The sequence below is a fragment of the Pteropus vampyrus genome, unplaced genomic scaffold (assembly GCF_000151845.1).
Source record: "Pteropus vampyrus isolate Shadow unplaced genomic scaffold, Pvam_2.0 Scaffold135, whole genome shotgun sequence".
NCBI classification, from domain to species: Eukaryota; Metazoa; Chordata; class Mammalia; order Chiroptera; family Pteropodidae; genus Pteropus; species Pteropus vampyrus.
Genome location: NW_011888916.1, coordinates 6,321,818 through 6,341,769, shown reverse-complemented (window position 1 = coordinate 6,341,769; position 19,952 = coordinate 6,321,818). Strand labels below are relative to the sequence as shown.

Genomic DNA, 19,952 nt, shown 5'->3' with positions numbered 1-19,952 from the left:
CCATTTTTCAGAAGCAGAAGCTTAGTGACCTGCCTAAAGTTCATGGGAAAATCTGGAGTTGCTGCTTCCTCCATAGCCAGTCCGCCTTAATTTCACTTCCAGGCCGGTTTTTTTCAGGCCGCCCCGGGTTTAGGCTCCGGTCCGCAGGTTCCAAATCCTGCGCCAGGATTTGGGTGCCGCCACAGTCTGCGCGGGGCGGGCGGGGCCATGCGGGGCGGGGCGGGCGAGAGGAGGGAAGTTGTTGAAGTTAGGGGAGACGCCCGGCCGCCCGCCCTCCCGGGCCTCGCCTCTGGCCGCTCCCTCCGCCTCCTCCCCGCCCCGAGCCCCCATCCGCCCGTCCTTCCTTCCCCTCCCGTGCATGATGGAAACACCATGGCTGCGGCGGCCCAGCTCTCCCTGACACAGGTAACGCCGCTCGCCCATCCGCCGGGCTCGGTCGGCTGGTGTCCCCGGCCGGCCCCCTCCCCCACCGCCCTGCGGTCACCGACCCGGGCAGTTTCTCTCGGCCCCGGACGGGGCGGTCGATAGTGAGAGTTAGAGCCAGTGCGTGTGTGCCGGAGCGGGGGGCGCCATCCCGAGCCCGCAGCTCCGCCTTGGCAGCCGCGACCCCAGCCGGGATCGGTGGGCGCCCCCCTCGCCGCCCCCACGCCCCAGTCTCCCCAACCCTCCACGCCCCAGCTGTGTGTCCGGTACCCCGCGCCCGGCTCAGTCTGTGCCTGGCCCCTCTCCCTCCATTCAGCTTTCACCCACCCAGGAAGTTTCCTCATTCCAGGCCAGACTGTCCCAGGTGAGCTTGTGAGCTCGCGCGGATCAGCCTCACCCCCGGGTCAGCCCTCGGCCCGCACGAGGCTCACGCTCTGGGCTGGGCAGCGCGCTTCCCCTAGTTAGAGTCACCTTCCCGAACCAGGCGCTCAAGGCGTCTTTGCACTCTAAACGGGCCTTTTCCCACCTGGAGTCCAATGAAAGCCTTCCATTCCTGCAGTCGATCTCGCTTCCAAATAAGTCTCATCCTACCCAAGTACTTACCCTGCTATCGCCTTCCCGAATTCAGCCTCTTCCCCTCCTGATCAGGTTTCCTCCTGGGTCAGACCCCACAATGGTCTTTTCCTACTCAAATCTTGCATTCTCACCCGGTGGATTTGCACTTAATCGCTGTCCAAGCTGTTAATAGGGAAACATCTTTTAACAGGTGTGATGGTCCCACCAGTCTTGATGCTGGGAACGACCATAGAGATCACTCGTCCCGGAGGAATTTTCTCCAAAACCGATTCTCAGGGGCTTTCCTCTTCTTGTTTTTCTGCTCTCCTCAGAGCTCAGTCCTTGTGCTTCCCAGAAAACCTCTCAACATCACTCACTCTGGAAGCTTCGTTCCTCCCACCTTGTAAAGAAAGTCAGTTATCTTTCCATGATGTCCAGGATGGTGAGGTGACATGCACCTGTCTATCCTTTTCTGGCCCTCTGACCAAAACTTACCCCAGTCTCACCTTCTCAACTGGTTGTCACTAGAACTAGTGACCAGGTACATCCCCCTTGGGGCCCACCCCAGCCTTCCTGCCTGACTTGTAGTATCTCCCTGCCACCTTGTAGTCTCCTTGGCCTGGATTTGTCAGTGCTTATAAGGCGTTAACACTGGAGTAGAATATGCATTTGGATTGGAGAGTTTTCTGTGTTGGGATCGAGAGGATTTGAGGTGTTTCACCTAGCACTCTAGGATAGACCGAGTGAAAAATGTTCTCCCAGGAACCACATATAAACACATGCCTCAGGTAAAATAACTTACTTGAGCTTGTAGGAATTATCACTCCTATGTGAAGGCTGTTTTATTTTCCAATTCGTTTGGTGTTGCTTATCCTATTTTGACATGCAGATAATGGGGAAGAACTCCTTGGAATGTGGTAGTTTCGTCTTGGTGATGCATGCTTTGAAAGTGGCTTCCTGACACTCAAATTTGAGGAATGGCAACACTGACTTTTGTGAGTCTAGTTAGTGACTTGCATTGTAAGACCCTTTTAGCAAGCTGTTGCTCTCTGTCTCTGTTAGCCAGTTCCGGCAGAAAATTTTCTCCTCTTGAAGATTTTGTTCTCTTGGAGACCTCTATAGGTTCACTTCTTAGCTGTGTGCCTACTTTATTCTCTCCCTGGGTAATACTGTGATATTAGTTTTTTATTTACTAGCGCTCATCTCGAGCTTTTCTTCAGGCTCTGTCATTTTTATAGACAGTTAAATAATTTAAATATATATTGTGGTTATATATTTAAATAGTAACATACACAGAGTAAATACTAAATCAAGAGTATTAGCCTTCACTGTCTCACATATGAAAGGACATAACATTGATAGTTTATTTATATTGACAATTCAAATAAGTCAATTTAGAATATTTTGACTTTAATACATTAAGAGGCAGTGAGAAACATTGTAAAGGCACAGGAAAAAGAACCTTCCCAAGTGTTAATATACCCCAGTGTGCCTCCTTGTTATTTCAAAACTTTGCTGATTTGTGATTTTTAAATTTTTTAACTACTCAAGGCAATAAACAAATAACAATGTGACCTGGTTTCACATACATTATTGACCTGCCCCCACCCCTCCCCACCACTCACTAACTCAGACGCCGGCATACTCAAGAGAGATCTTCCAGGGCAGGGGCATCTTTTAATTCATCTCTCCTCCTTCAGCGCCCATCTGGAAGAAAGTGATTAATAACTATCTTATGAAAGGCTGAAAATTCTAAAGGGTTCTATGACAGTTACAAAGATTAAACAGATGGGAAGTTAGTTTCTGGTCATGAGATAATAATGGTCATGAGATATTGTGTGCTAGGCACTGTGCTGGGATTGTCTTGTTTATAATTTTTTTGCCTTTATCAATTAAGCAAAACTGACAGTTGGGGGAAAAAATGTGAAAAATGTTTTGATCTACACCTTCCTTCCTCCTAACCAACCCTCCAACTCCTCAACCATCAAAATAAGTTATCTAAATTATCATATTCTAGTTTAGACAGGAGATAGAATACTAGAGTAATGAAATATTAGTTCCAGTCCCAGCTATGCCAGGAGCTCAATTTTCTTTACTGTTTATTCAACAGATATTTATTGAGCATTCACTGTAAGCTGGGAATTAATCTAGGTACTGAGGATATAGAAATGAACAAAATAGATAACAATTCTTGGAGCTTGGACACATAACGTGGAGCTTACATTCTGGTATGAGAGAGTTGCGAGTCTAAGGACCTTTCAAACTAACATTCTTTTTTTAGGTCATATTCTTTGATTTGTAGATCTAGTGGTGACTTTCTCAGGTACTTTAGTTCTGTGTAGCCTTAGTGTTTTCAAATACCAGTTTTCACTAGATGGTCTATTTTTTTTTTTCTTGTCAATAGAAAGTAAAACTTGAGAAAGATCTTGTGATTTTTGCTTATAGTGATAGATTACAAAAATATATTAACAATTCTCTTTAAAAATTTTTCCAGTTGTGCATTTCTTCCTCAAGCCTGTATCCCTAATAATAACAATAATAATAATAATGCTATTAACTTCCTTTTAGATGTTACTATATGCTAGGAATTTTACTTCACTTAATCTAACACTCCATTGTACAAATGAAGGAAGTAATTTACGTAAGCTCATTAGTGGTAGATGGAAGATTTTGATCTAAAATCTATAGGCCTTCAAAATCTGTTTTAGTATACTTCTCTATGAATTAGATGCTTGGCATATCCAGTGCTCCCTTGTATTTTTTATTTTCTTTTTCAGTATATGCCCTGTTGTTCTAATTAGTTTAGTAAAATTCTTGAGGATGGAAGCCATGTCTTTTGCCTTTGAATCTCCAGTGCCTTTCATAGTATCTTGACAGTACAGTTGTGGATGTATAAGTAGTGTTCTTGATGATGATAAACATTTTATTGAACTATGGCATGATATGAGTATTTTAAATAATATTCCAGCAGTTCAGTTTTATGCTGACATTTTCTTGCTTTAATTTATCAAGGATTATTTTTTTTTAGATAATAAGAAAGTCCTTAGAATGGGACTTAATTAAAATAATCTTAGGATATAGTCTAAAACAATAAATGCTATAAAAATACTTTTCCTTCTAATGCTTTTTTTTTTTTTAATTGCAAGAGTAATATAACTGCATTATAGAAAATTGGGAAATTAGAGGGAAAAATCTATAATTTCAGTTTCTGGTATTTTCAGTTTCATTTTTAAAAAGCTATACGGTGTGTGTTAATAAACATGTCACCTTAGTGGTCTGAATTAACAATTATGACAGTAAATACAGGGCAGAGTATGAAAATTACAGCATGCTTGCAGAAGCAGAAAAGGAGTATTTATTCAACATGACATATTTGAGTTTCTACTATGAGAAAGGCACAATAATAGGTGTATATATATATTTTTTTGCCTGCAATTACAGTCCAGTATACTCAGGAATTCTGTGCTTCCTTGAGCAATATCTAACCATTCTCAAAAATGGTTTGGAATGTTCTGCATTTGGGAGGAGTTGTCATAGTTAAAATTAATTAGGAACAGCTAGGTTTGTCCAATGGTGAGTCTCCCAGGAATAACCTAAGAGTATATTCCTTTTTTTTTTTCCACTCTGTTTGCAGACAGAATGATGATAGCAGACTAACATGTAGTAGAAAAAGATTGCATATCTTTAGCAACAAAATCATCGTTCTAATTACTTCTCTTACTAATAGTCTGATTTAGGGCTCAATCTAAGGTGTTTTACTTGCTCTTCAAAGAATTATAAACACACTTTATCCACTTGTTTTGTGAGTTTGGACATAGTAAAATTGGAACTCAGGAAACGAAAAGCAGGAAAATGGCTTGAGAGAAGGAGAAGGAGGGAGGGGTGTGTTTGTTGTGGGTGGAGGGAAGAGATAGAGAGGGAGGGAAAGAGAGGATGAGAATCTGGTTAGTTTGAGAATTGGTAGAAATAAATGAAAAATTAATCCAGGCAGAGTTCATTAGGCAAACCTATACAATGGAATTTCATTTTAAAATGCCTGAACTCTCATCAAGAAGATAAAATATTGTGGGCTTTCATTAAAATCTGTGTGTAATAATTATGTGTAATCTGAGGAATGTTGTAATTTGAATGCTATATTACAGAAAGTGGAAATGTTTTATTTAGACAAATACTCTAACCCAGTTAAGCATGCATAGGAAAAAGACTGGAAGAAAAAACCCCAAGGTTTTATAATAGCATGGTGATAGTCTTTGCTTACCATCATTTCAATAGTGAGCATATATTCTTTCTATAATCAGCTGATTTAGTATTTCTATGATGTTTTTGAAAATCTACTCATTTAAATTGAAATCAATAACTAAGTAAAGTAAAAATCTGTGTTCTAAAATCGCATCTGCATTCACATTTCGTCTTAAACTTGGCTTTAGAGAAATTTAGAGAAAGTGGTCAGAGGAATGATAATGATTATTATAATAATGGTTTGGAGAATTCCTTTAGAGTACTAATTTATAATTTTGTCTGCTTCTTTATAATTTACAAAGCATTTTATCCTTTTTCATTGGACCTCATAATAACCAATGAATTAGGCCATTATTGTCATTTCAAATTTGAGAATACTGAGGTTCAGAATTTGTGACTTAAATTTTACAGTCAGTAAATAAAAGAGCCTGCATTAACTCGTGTTAAAAAAATTTCAAACAATACCAGTGAAAGTCTCCTTCTTGCTCTGGGCCCTCAGTCCCCTTCCTAGAGGCAGCCATCCTTCCCAGTTTCTTGTGTTTATTTCCAGAAATAGTCTGTGATGTATATGTATGTAGATATAAATATATATATACTTATATGTATGTACATACATATAAATATATAGACATGTATATACATATGTGTACTGTATATTATTTTTCTTTTGAGTAAGCTGCATGTCGTGCATGGCTCATTATTATTACTACTTTAAGGTTAATTGATCTATATTGTTCTATGCTGGCACATTTAGATTTCTCTTATTATTTTCAAAATTTCAGCATTTTCCTTTATATAAATATACTATGATTTATTTAACTAGCCTTCTAATGATGCACTTTGATATCGTTTCCAATTTTATTACCAACAGTGCTGCAATGAATATTCTTTTTAGCATCTTTTTGCATATGTGTCAGTACGTGCATTAGTTTTTAGTGGGTATAACTTTTGGACCAAAGAATATTTTTAAGTTGGATAGATATTGCTAATTTGCATTCAGAAAGGTTGTACCAGCAAGTGTTTGAGTGTGCCTTTTTCTCCCATAGCTTCATCAACATAGTATTTTACCAAACTTTTGATCATTGCCCACCTGATACATAAAAATGATATTTGTTAAAAGTTGGCCCCATGTACTGCGCTTTCGTATCACATAAATGTGAACTTTTTAAAGTACAAAAGTAAGATCGAAGTGTGGGATAAGAAACTTATCTTTGTGATATAAATAATGCTTACATGAATTTGAGGTGCAATTAAAAAATAAAGGTTGGAGCTATTTTAAAAACTTGTTTTTATGTGGTACAAATATACAGAGAAAAGTAAGCCTCATTTCCTTCCTCTTTAGATTGGATTTTGTAATAGGAATTTGATGGTACCAGGAGTTTCCCATCTGGAATAATCAAGCTGATTATTTCTTGTTATGTTTTTAATAAAAATAAAGAATTTGGACAAGAACACTGGGCTAGCACATACATTTTTGAGGAAAGCTTTTGTATAACTATACACCTGTCTCTTGATTTATGCGGATTGTCCATTCCGCTTTTCTTTTTAACGTGGAAGAAAACTGTGTAAAAAGAGTCTACAAGTATAAAAAAAATACTAACGAAATAGGCTGATTTAAGTCATAAAAATCGTTTAATAAACTATATAGTGTCTAACCAATATGTACTGTATACTCGAAACTAATAATAAAATTTAAAAACTGTATTTCACACATTTTCACAAAAAATGCTAATGAAAAATCAGAAAAAAACAAAATAAATTTTATTTGCTGTCTATACTGTAATGTATAGCAACCACCCTTCTCTTTTTAGATTGGCTCAAAGTCACTTTCTTCATTGCTCAAAATATTTGGAAGTATACTTCAGTTTCATTATTTATTTTGAATCTTTTTCCAGCCCCATCTTTTGCTCAGTTTTCATAAATTCTTTGATATTCACTTTGATACTTAAAAGTCTTTTCGAAATTTTGAGACTCGTTGGATGTTTGGATCAATATCTAGAATTGGCAGTTTCCAGTTTTGTGGCCAATTGAAGAGCTTTGTAAATACATTTTCTGCAGTAAATGAAACTAGTTCAAGGTCACTGCCATATTCATTGGCAGGATGGTCTTCAGATATTAAGTGAATTAATTCATCATCAGTTAATTTGTGATCAATCAATAATTCATTAATATCTCTATTCAAATTGTCAGAGCCTCTTGAAATTTATTTAACAAATTAATAATGCCTGATAATCCCTCTTCAGTTGTTGGAGCCATACTTCCTGGTACAACCACTTCTGGCTATGTTGCTTTCCAGCAAGCATTTAAAGTTGTGGGCTTTATATCACTCAAAGTGAAAGCAACATTCTTGATACAACTTAAAATCGTGTATTTATTCTAGGCTTCTGTAACTGTAAATGAATCATTATCTTCAAGTTTATTAAAAATATTTAAACTGTTTAATTAATCTTTTTTTAAATATAATTAATCTTAAAGGTGGAAATAATGCCTTAATCTAAAGGTTGGATCGAGGAAGTTGAATTTGGTGGCAAATATACAACTTTTATATTTGGGTGTCCTAAATTGTGTGGATGACCAGGTGCATTATCTAAAAGTGAAAGTATTTTAAAAGGAAGACATTTTTCCCTCATATAATTTTCAGCTTCTACAGCAAAATATTTGCAAAACCAATCCCAAAACACATCAGTAGTCATCCATGCTTTTTTATTTGCCTTCCAGTGAACGGGAAGATCATTAATAATTGCATGTTAGTATTGTTTTTTTGTATACTGCTGAGTTAAGCTATTGCTTTTTAGAAAGAATAATCGCCAGTAATGGAAATGAAAAAGAACCGCATAAAATGAGACTGTGTAAATGGAAACCATGTATAAAACGTTCGTGTAAACAGGGAGAGAGAGAGGTTTACTGTGTATAAAAAAACTCGAGTAAGAAAAATACCGCATAAATCGAGGGACGGGTTTACTTTTTTTTTTTTTAGGTCATGGTTTCTCAGCCCTGGCACTATTGACATTTTGGGCCAGATCATTATTTGGTGTGAGGGCCTGTCCTGTGCATTGTAAGATGTTTTGCAATATTCTTATCCATGAGATGCCAGTAGTACTCTCCCCTGTTGGGACAATCAAAAATATTTCCAGACATTGCCAAATGTTTACTGAGGGACAAAATTGCCTCTCATTGAGAATTACTGGTTTAAATATGTCCTTTTTAGACTTAGTGATTCACTAAGGCATGAGATACAGAGATATGTGCTTTCTTGGGATAGCGACAGGGGGACTAGTTTATCTTCATATTTTTATTCCTAAACCTGCCATGAGCCGTGAATGAGTCATTGTGCATAGATATTGAGCTTAAACAAATGGTGAGACAACTGGAAATTGTGAACTTAATTTTGTGTGATTTTTCTGTCTTAATGTGGTCTTATTTTAGTTGTGGAACAATTCTGTCTGGTGGGCTAAATATTAATGCAGAAATCCTAGAAGGAGAACATTTTTATGTTACTGTTGAGAAGGAGGAGGACCGATATTTCTTAAATTCTTGATAAGCAGTAGGTACTTTTAGATGATTTACATATATTATTTCACTTAACCTTCACAGCCTTTCTTCAAGTAGGAGTTAATCTTCTATATTACTCAGGGTTGTGTTCTAAGTGGAAGATTTGAGATTTGAACCCCGGCATATCTGTTCTCAAGCACATTTTCTATGCTGCTTCCTGTAAACAGTCATTGACAATATTTCAGGGATGAAATTGAACATTATTCAGAGTAGGTCTGTGTGTGGGGCAGCAGGGAGGGAGGGAGGAGGATAGAGAGGTCGGTATTTGGATAACAATGACGATAATTAATACTTATTGAGCACTCTGATGTGTCAGGCACTGTTTTCAATAATCCTTACAACCTGATAATTGGATCATCCTTATCCTTATTAACTGGATCATCCTTATTATCCTTGTTTTACAAAAAGAGAAGACTTAGGCACAGGTGAAATAATTTGTTCAAAGTCAAGTTGCTGCTAAGTAGTAGAATCAGGATTATAACCCAGGTAGTGAAACAACTCATAAATTGAATGAATCTGTTTGTATTTTTAAGGGTAAAATAGCTCTGGTAGAACATATTACCATTCCTTGGTAATAATTGAATATATATTCTAGGCTACAACATCTTATTATATGAAAATCAACTTATTGCATAGACCACATCCCCAAAAAATTGTTGTACCAAGTTAAAGTTGAGCATTTTTTAAGACATGATAAAAAGTAGTTTTATGTTTTGCAATTTCTTGGAATTTATTACTCATGAAAACCTAAGCCTATCTAGGTTAGTGTACATCATGCCAGTATTTACTTTCAAACTGATACTCTTTTGGACATTGTAGCTTGTACTTGGAGTTCCTTCAGTATTTTATTGCTGAAGGTGATACCATGTATCAGAGAAAAATTCTGTAAGAAACAAACTATTTTATTAAATAAAATCTGGAACCACTAGGTCTAAGGATTACTGATGCCCCAGATATGAACATTGTTGAGAGGGTGATATAATTAATGGGAGATCTTGGGCTTTGCAGTCAGAATGTCTTACGTTTAATTTCTTTATTTGATTGTTTAACAAGTTTCTTAGCCTCTGTTTTTTTTTTTTAATCTGTAAAACGGGTAATAAACCTGTAGGATTTGTTGTGAAGATTATGTGAAATAATAGATATAAATGGGATCAGTTTAAATGGTAGCAGCTATTAATGATAATAATAACTACCACCATTAGCCAAACATTTGTTATTGGTGGATTTTAGTTCTTTACAGGGCTGTTAATTTTTATGAAATGTTGCACTTATGTTAGAATTTTCATAGATCACTGATACCACGGAGTAATTGTAATTTCATTCCATCTTTTATTCTATAAGTATAACACAGGTATACTTAAGCATATACTTAAAAATATGAAACATATGCATTTAAGGTGCTTCCATTATGGCTGTTTGATCCTCTTTTATTTTAAGAAACTTTTACTGAATGCCTCCTGTGTTAGGCTTTGGACATACAAAGAGAGTAAGACCTAGACTCATGCATTGAAGAACTTCTTTGTCTTTTAGGGAGATTAACACTGACTCTGGAGTGATGAGTACTATGATAAAGGGTGGCGAAAGTAAGGCATAGGAGTGCTGTGGCATATCCTGTGATTGTGGTGGAATTTTTGTAGTAATTTTTTATTTTTTCATCATTTACAGTATCCAGGATTAATACTGCAGATGACATTTTAAATTGTACTTAAAAGGACAACATAAAACCATAGGAACATTATATTTTGGTGCACTGGGAGATATACTATCCATTTTCTTATATTTAGTCTCTGTTTTTTCTTTGTAGTAAAGCAAGAATTTTTAGCCTAGAGCATAGGACATTAGAAAGGGGTTTCAAGGATAGACTTTAAAGGATCTGTGACCTACTCTGAAACAGTATATATGATATTCATAGTATCAATATTTCTATCCCAGGAATACTGAGAGAAGTTTTATCTACTTGGAAGAACACTGGACTTAGTAAAAGACAAATCTGGATTTGAATTCTCCCTCTGACACTTACACTGTCTCTGGGTGACCATGGCAAGTTTCTTCAACTCTTTGAACTTTCTTTTCCTTATGTATGTTGTATATATATTGTTGGAATATAGGAGACAGTAAGTAGAAGTGCTGTTATTAGTGTTAATACTTTATATGTATAACTCATTTAAATATTTAAAAATTTTTCATTTCTAAAATTCTTTACTTACTAAAGAAAACTCAAACATGTAGAAAAACAGCAAGAAAAAGCATGGATCAGCATCTACCCCATTCTTTATATTTTAGTTTTTTTACTTCTTGTTTTTTTCCTTTACATGTTTTCTCTCTCACATGTGTATGATTTTGCATTCTGTTTTCTTTAACCTAGTAAGTGTTTTCTTATGTGGTTTTCATAGCATTTTAAAAATGTCTTTAGAATATATTCATTGAATGGATGTTTTATACTTAATCAAGCCATTATACATACAGATAATTTATATATATCATAATTAATGCGGTTGCAAATAACCTTTTATGTACCATTTGCCGAATTCTTTTTTGTAGTTATAGATGGTACTTACTACATAATTGAATTATTTTTCTGTGATACCTTTGAGTTTTTAAATCAAACTTCAGTGATTTTTATTTATAGTTATAAGATCTTGATTGGCAAAGGAGACAGGAGTAATTTACTCAGAAGCAATAATGTCTAAAATACTGTTGTGAAGGAATTGAGTGTACTTAATTTGGCTACATAGGACATTTATAGTTTGTAAAGTTCCTAGCACAGGAAATTGGCATTAAAAGTTGTGAGTTTGAAGAAGATTGGGTGAGTTCAGTTTGCTTACAGTTTTCATCTTTTGCTGGCTGGGACGCTTTCATTCTTAGTCTGTTCTTACATTCTGTTCTGTGTTTTTCGTTTTGTTTTTTTCTTTGTTTTATTTTATTTTTTTTCTGGCACACTTTTATGCAGAGCCTTGTAAGATTTGGGGGGTGGATTCTGGACCATCTGGCACTTTAAAACAATTCAAAAACTTAACTCTATTGACTGTACTTTGAGCCAGGCTTGCTTGAAACGTCCTGGTTTGTCTTTGTGCTTGGCAGATATTTTTCTTTTATACTCTCACAGCTTTTTACAATTAATTTCTTCTTTATTTTAGTACAGGAATTTTACTAGTACCAGCATTCATAGTTTAAGGTGGACAAGACTTATTTTCTTATAACCTCACCAAAAAACTTCGCAAAACATTCTATTTTAAAAAATAAGTGTATAATTACACAACTTTTATACTTATTCATGTTTAAAAATATTTAAAATATTTAAAAAGTGAATATTTTTTAGGTACTAATAGTTTCATCATGAGGCTAGGTGGAGGGAAAATCATATTCTGCAAATTATAAATTTTCTGAGTTAATTTCTAGTACTAATTTAAAAATATGCTGTTTCAAAATTAATGATAATTTTTTGAATTATATCTGTGTTTTGAAATATGACCAATCAAGTAATTTTAATAAGTACTAGAAGGTACTGAATTTATGAAATGTTTAAAAATTATTTAGGTGTTAAGGTACTTTCTTTGAGTTTCCATACAATTTACCCTTTTTAATTCAGTGGTTTTTAGTCTGTTCATAGATGTGTGCAGCCGTCACCACAGTCAATTGTAGAGCATTTTTATCATCTCAAAAAGAAACCTTTTACTCACTGATATAGCTTTAATTTTGTTCAACAATGTCTTATAGCTTTTAGAGTATAAGTTTTATAATTCTTTTGTTAAATTTATTCTTAAGGTTTAAAAAATTTTATTAAGCTATTAGAAGGTAATTGATTTCATTTCATTTTGTATTGTTCCTTATGTTCATAAGTGTATAACACTACAATTAATTTTTGTATATTGACCTTGTATCCTGCAATTTTGCTGAACTCATTTATTAGTTTTAATAGTTTTTTAGTGGATTTCTTAGCATTTTCTACATATAAGATCACATCATCTGTGAACAGTGATTGTTTTACCTCCTCCTTTGCAATCTGGATGCCTTTTGTTTCTTGTTCTTGTCTAATTTCCCTGGCTAGAACCTCCAGTACAATGTTGAATAGAAGTGTCTGGAGCAGACGCTTGTTCCTGATCTTTGAGAGGAAGCATGTATCTGTATTTTCAGTACCTTAAAGGTTCCTAGTTCAGCCATTGATTGTTCAGAAACCCACTGTTATTTGAAAGAGGTCTAGTTCACATTTAGATTATGTAGCAAGGAGTTCTGGAAAGTGGTCTTGAATTATCACCATCACCTGAGAACTTATTAGAAATGCAAATTATTGGACCTAACCCCAGTCCTACTCTGAATCAGAATTGGAAACCGCAGGTGGGGGATTTACTTAGCCTTTTGTTTGGTAAATGTGGTTCATATTTTTAAAAAAACCAATAATGCTACTAATGAGTAACACATAAAAGGTTTTAAGTATATGAAGCATGTAATATGCACAAAGACTGTGATAGTGGGTCTTTTCTCTTTTCTTTTTTTTCTTTCAGTATATGTGGAAACAATCCAGGAAGGTTGTCAGTTTTCTGTGCTTTTGGGTGGTGGTTAAAAGAATGAGCCCTGACATTGTACTGCGTGGCTTTTAATCTAGTTCTCTCATTTATTTACCAGCTATGTGAATTTGGGCATTGATTTAATCTGTGTTTCAGATTCTTCCTATGTAAAATGTAAGAGTACTTTATAGAGTTGCGAAGATTAGATGAAATAATCCAAGTTAAGTGCTGAGAATATCATAAGTAAGTTCTTAGTAAATATATTTGCTATTACAGTTGATATGGATCAAGAACTTCCAGCCATGGCTTCTTTCTCATACCTTTCTTCCGTATGTGTTTCTTGCTGTGCCTGAATTTCTCTTCCTCTTTTTTGCTTCATTCATTTGACAGATACCAACTACCTGCTATCTGCAAAGCACTGGTGGCCTTACTGTGACATACGCATTGAGCAAGACAAAGTCACTGGCTCTCTGGGTTAATATTTCTAGTGAAGGAGAGTGACAGAAACAAATAGATAATAAATATGTCAGATATTGATGAGAGCTAGGAATAATAATTAAGTAGGGTAAGGGAAGAGAACGTCATAAGGTACAGGTTTAGATATGGTGGTCAGAAAGGTTATATTTGACTGGAGATCTGTATGAAATAAGACTTGAGCCATATGAATATGGATATGTTCCAGGTAGAGGCAGCAGCAAGTGCAGGGGCCTTCAGATAGGAGTGCTCCTTGCAATTGTTTGACTGGTGTCTCTAACACTTGTAACTTCCTCAGCTTTTCGCATTGTAATTTGTTATGAAATAATTCAGACATGACTTTTATTGACTTCTCTTCAGTGTCCCTTAGGTATCTCTGATCCCATAGCAACTGTGTTTACTCCCTCTTGTTGTACTTATCACAATGGTTTGTTATTGTCTATTTTTCCCAGTACTCTTGAATTCTCAGTGTCAGAAACTATAATTTCTTACTTATATTAGTATTCCCAGTATATAGGTGTACAGATACACAGTAGTCTCCCCTTATCCAGATCTCCAGTGAGTACCTGAAACTGTGGATAGTGCTAAACTTTATATATAGTATGTTTTTTTTCCTATACACACATACCTATGATACAATTTAATGTACAAATTAGGCACAATAATATTAACAACAGTAACTAAAAATAGAACAGTTATAACAATATTTTGTAATAAGAGTTATGTGAATGTGGTGTCTCTCTATCAAAATATTGTATGTACAGTGCGGATAGGCTGGACAAAGGGATGATTCACATCCTAGGCAGGCTGGAGCTGGATGGCGTGAGATTTCATCACACTCAAAATGGTGCACATTTTAAAACTTATGAATGTTTATTTTTGGAGTTTTGGTTCACTTTTGATTACTGAAACTGCAGAAAGCAAAACTGTGGATAAATAGGGGACTACTGTACAACAGATGTCTAAATGAATGAGTAATGAATGAACACATAAGTTTTGCAACTTTAAATTTCCTCAGTGTATTTCTCTTTGTACTTTGTTTCTGCCTGGTAGTAATAGTAGTAAGTAGAATTTAATTGAATACTTATTTGTCTGGAAATCAGCTAAGTGCACCAAATACATTTTGTATTTAGCCGTTGTGTTATAATTTCTCTCTTTTTTCTGTCTTAAGATTGAGTTCCAGGAGTGCAAAGAAGTTATCCTATTTGTTCACCTCTATATCAGGAGTGCCTAGCAGAATAACTCATTGTAGATCAGCAATTGTTTTAATAAATGAGTGATATGTTAGTAGGTTAATATATTGAATCTTCTACTGAATCTTAAAGACTATATATTATAATGAATATTCATATAATATTCCAATAGACCCTGAACTACAAGCTTTTTGCAAAGTAGCTCATTTTAAATATTATTAACCCTACTGGCTGCTTTCCCTCAGCAGCACCTTATCAGGTATATAATGTTCATGTAAGTGCTCCAGCCAGAGTTATTGTATTTTCTTAACTAGATATCAGAACACATGGTCCAGTAATTATACAGAACACTTGAAATTCAGACCAGGTAAATAATATTTCTGTACCCATGCACTTAAATTATCCATCTCGTCCTCCAATGCCATAGTAGAAATTCTTGTTCCTAGTACCTTCCAGATAGAGGTTAAGCAATCACAATTTCTCGTCTAGACAATTCTCTGCAGAGTCTGCATGAGTGATAGTAGACAACCCCCAGAGCACCGTTTGCATTTTAAAAGAGGAATAGTCAAAATGACAAAGTGGTGGAGTGTGTATGGCTGAAAGTGACACACTGCTAGTATTTTCTAAACTGGGGATTAAAAAGTAACAGATATTTTCACATTACATTATAGGTAAGCGGATAGTATTTTTCTAGCCAAAGGTTCTGTCATTTGGCTGAAAAAGGATGACTTTTATTTTCTAGCTTTTGGTTTATTTCCAGGAAAAGGCAATGAAACACTTGCAAAAATGAAAGTCAGTCAGTGTAATATACTACATTATGGGTCGAAGGAAAACAACACACATGATCATCTCAATTAATATAGAAAAAGCACTTGAGAAACTTCAACATCCTTTTATGATGAAAATATTCCAAACTAGCTATAGAAAGGAACTTCCTCAACATGATAAAGGCTGTATATAAAAAACTCACAGCTAGCATCATGCTAAATGGTGAAAGACTGAAAACTTTTTCAATTTTCAGTCTGATCAAGAGCAAGACGAGGATGCCTGCTTTCCTGACATCTATTCAACATAGTACTGGAAGTTCTAGCATGAGCAGTTAAGCAAGAAAAAGAAATAAAAGGCACCCAAATTGGAAAGGAAGAAGTAAAGTTATTTCTTTGTAGTTGACATGATTAAAAAAAAAAAGTCATTGTAAATAACACATATCGTAAGATCTTCCCCCTTAATGAATCTTGAAGTGTATAGTACAGAATTGTTAACTGAAAGCACAATGCTGTACAGTAGCCCTCTGGTGTTACTGAAATTCCATATCTATTGAATAGCAACTCTCCATTCTCCTCTCCCTCCCTAACACCTGCAACCACCATTCTGCTTTTTGCTTCTATGACCTTGACAGCTTTAGATATCTCATATAAGTGGAATCATGCAGTATTCATCCTTCTATGACTGGCTTATTTCACTTAGAAAAATATCTTCAAGATTCATCCATGTCGCAGCATATGACAGGATTTCCTTCTTTTTTTTTATGACTTGCACAATATTCTGTTGAATGTATCGACTACCTTTTCTTTATCCATTCATCTGTTGGTAGACAGGTTGTCTCTTCTTTTTGATAATTGTGAAAATAATACTTCAGTGAATATGGGAGTGCAAATATCTCTTTGAGAACCTGATTTCAATTATATTCAGATAAACACTGAGAAGTGGCAGTGATGGATCATGTGGTTCTATTTTTAACTTTTTGAGGAGCCTCCATACCTTCGTAACATGATTTTTTCATACACAGAAAACCCTGAAGATTCCACAGAAACACCTATAGAGCTAAGAAATTAATTTAGCAAAGTTGCAGGATGCAAAATCAACACACAAAAATCAGTTGCATTTTTATACACTAGCGATGAACAATTCACAAAGGAAATTAAGAAAACAATTTCATTTACAGTAGCATCAAAAAGAGTAAAATAGGAATTAAGGGGGGATGAAAGAATAAAAACTACAAAACATCACTTTAACTTAACATTTGATTGTGTTACTAGAGAAAAAATGGTAGATAAATGTGTACAATCGTGGATTAGTAATGAAAAAAATTGTTATTTTAAATTATCTCTCTATTTTGATATTGTGTTAAATACAAAGTAGCCCTTACAACTTAAGGTGTCTTAGAATTGGAAAATACCTCTCTGACTGTTGATGAAGGTTCAAATGATACAATGCATATGAAAGATGCTAATAAGATAATGGTGAAGAAAACACTGGTGAGAGAGGAAACCTAACCATTCAGTCTGAAAGTCTTGCAGTCAGACTTCTAAGATTTGAATACTGCTGCCCACACTTAAATTGAGTCAGTTACTCAATTTATTAATGTCTAATTTTCCTCATTTGTAAAATGGATATAATAGTATGTGCCTCATCAAGTTAAATGAGCTTAATTTGTAAATCGCTGAAGACTAGTACTTGGTGTATAGGAAATGCCCAATAAGGATTCAACATACGTTACTGATTATGAAGCTGTAAAATACTATGTATGTCTATGTATGATTTTAAAATGTAGAATATTTAAATTTATACTTTATTTAACTTATCTTTTTAAAAAGCAACGTTTCATTGCTGATCCTTTTTGAGTCTCTGGATAATTACAAATGTAATTAGTTAAGATGAGGTCATACTGGAGTAACTTGGGCTGCTTATCCAATATGACTGGTGTCTTCATCAAAAGGAGAGATTTGGACACACACACACACACACACACAGAATGCCATGTGAAGATTGGAGTTACACTGCCACAAGCCAAGGAACTACCAGAAGTAGGAGAGAGGCCTGGAACAGTTCCTTTCTTGGTGCTTTAGGAGGGAGTGTGGCCCTGCCAACACTTTGCTTTTGGACTTCTGGCCTCCAGACTGTGAAACAATAAATCTCTGTTGTTCTAAGCCACCAAGTTTGTGGTACTTTTTTAATGGCATCCCTAGCAAATTAATATAGCAATCATGAATTTAGAGTAATACCAGTCTTTCCTCTTGAGTGACTTTGGGTGCAGCCTCAAAGAAAAGAGGATAGTTGAGTTCGTTCAGGTTTGGGAATTTACTATATTGGTGTGACCAAAAGACAAGAGGAACATGGGAATTTAGGTTATTGGCAAAGGATTATTGAAATGATGCATCATAGAACCTAAACTGAATGAGGAGGAAAGTAAAGCAAAGAGAGGCTCTGATGGATCAGAGTCAAAATGAAAGGGTCCATGGATAAGGAGGCTTGTAGAGGTCAAAGAATGATAACTTAGAAGAGGTTATGGTTGGAGAACAAGATGTTTGAAATAGTGATTTAGGAAGTAGAGGAGTTTGGGGTAAAGATAGAAGGGCCAGGAAGGACCTTACCATGGGAGGAAGAGGACCATAACATATGTTCACACTGGCAGTGTACTGTGTGACTGTTTCGGAGAGACCTTTGGAGTTGAGGAGGTCAAGGAAGTGAGAATCCAGGCTGTTAGATTGGTTGTCCTAGTCTGTGGCGAAGTCATCTAGTTTGACAGAGGTATAAGGTGGAGAGGAAGACAATCAGCTTAGTCCCAAAGCCTTAGGTGAATGAGGTAGAACCAGGAGGTTAAAAGTTAACAGTGGTAAGGAAGAGGAGAGGGTAATGTTGAAAGATAAGAGCTTCAAAAGAGTAGAGATTTATTTTGTCTTTGTTTTTCAAAACAAGAATTTGAATAGTATAATGTGGACAGGCTTCACAGGTGAGCAAAGAGAATGTTAATCCCATTTCTAGAACCCGAAATAGGAAGATTGTTAAAACTGCCCAGCTATCATTTGCTAGGGCTACAAGGGAGGTGAAAGATTGCATTTCATTTGAAGCAAGGAGTTGAAGTGAATTTTCTGAGAAAAGATTGTGTCAGATTTTCTCTTCAGGAGAGGAACAGGTGTTATTTCAGATAGGGAGGTGGGAGGAACTTTCTCAGAAAAGGTTGAGGAGAAAGGACTTGCCTACCTTTTTATTTCTCTCTGTACTAGACCAATAAACTCCGTGAGAGCAGGGACTGCCTAGCTCAATCTTCGGCAGATAGTAGGTTGTATAAATGTTGAATAAATGAATTTCTACTCGGAATTTTTGAGAATTCACTACAAGAAAGAATTTCACTAATTATCACTCATTCAACTAATATTTACTGAGGCGTTCCTTGTGTAGTTACTGTGGTAGGTATTGAGGATATGATGGTGAACAAGATAGATCCGGGTTTCTGCTTTCATGGAGCTCATAGTGAGGGCGACGAAAAAAAAAAAGCACATAGACAAAATAAAAACAAGTTGTAGTAAGGTCTCCGAGGAAACAAGCAGAGCTGAGGTAGAAAATAGAAGAGGAACTACTTTACAATGATCCAAAAAAGTCTCTGGATGGGTAACATTTAAGCTGAGTTGTAAAGAAAATGAAAACATCAGCTGTGCTTTTCAGGAAGAGAAAACACATGCAAAGGCTATGGGTTGGGACAGTTTGTTTTTTTAGAAGAGCTGAAATATCAGTGAAGTTAGTTGTCCTAGGTGAGGCTGGAAAGGCAAGAGGAGGCTGGATCATGCCATGGCAAAGAGTTTGGATTTTATTTTTTGTTAAATGAGAAGCCCCATTGAGAGGTTTAAACAAGGGAATGTTATGTCCTGATTTACATGTTTAAATGACAGGGAAGAATAAAAGCGGGATGGATAAAAGGTGGTTGTAATAGTCAAGACAAAATATGGACTAAGATATGGAGAGAGATGGTTGAGTTCAACATGTTTAGAATTAGAGTTTATAGGACTTGCCGATGGATTGAAAGTTGAGAGTGAGGGACAAGTTGACTCTTAGGTATTTGGCTTGTGTACCTTGGTGGTTGGTGGTGGGAGAGGAATAGATTTTTGGAGGAAAAAAATATAAGGTTTTTAGATGTTTGAGAGACGTCCAAGTAGAGATGTAAAGTAGATGGTTAATATATAAGTTTGGAGTTCAGAGAAGAGGTCTGAACTAAAGCTATCAATTTGTTATT

At 35.8% G+C, this 19,952-nt stretch overlaps 1 protein-coding gene across 2 annotated transcripts in view; it reads left to right on the top strand.

The window, feature by feature from the left end:
* Positions 1-257: 257 nt before the first annotated feature.
* Positions 258-19,952, top strand: part of EPS15 (epidermal growth factor receptor pathway substrate 15) — a 116,510-nt gene continuing 96,815 nt past the window's right edge. The window contains exon 1 of one of the 2 annotated variants that reach the window (XM_011367688.2): positions 258-405. In XM_011367688.2, the coding sequence (XP_011365990.1) occupies positions 373-405 (33 nt within the window). In that variant the 5' untranslated portion in view covers positions 258-372. The remainder of the gene's footprint in view (positions 406-19,952) is intronic. The other variant, XM_011367686.2, reaches the window with a different exon arrangement.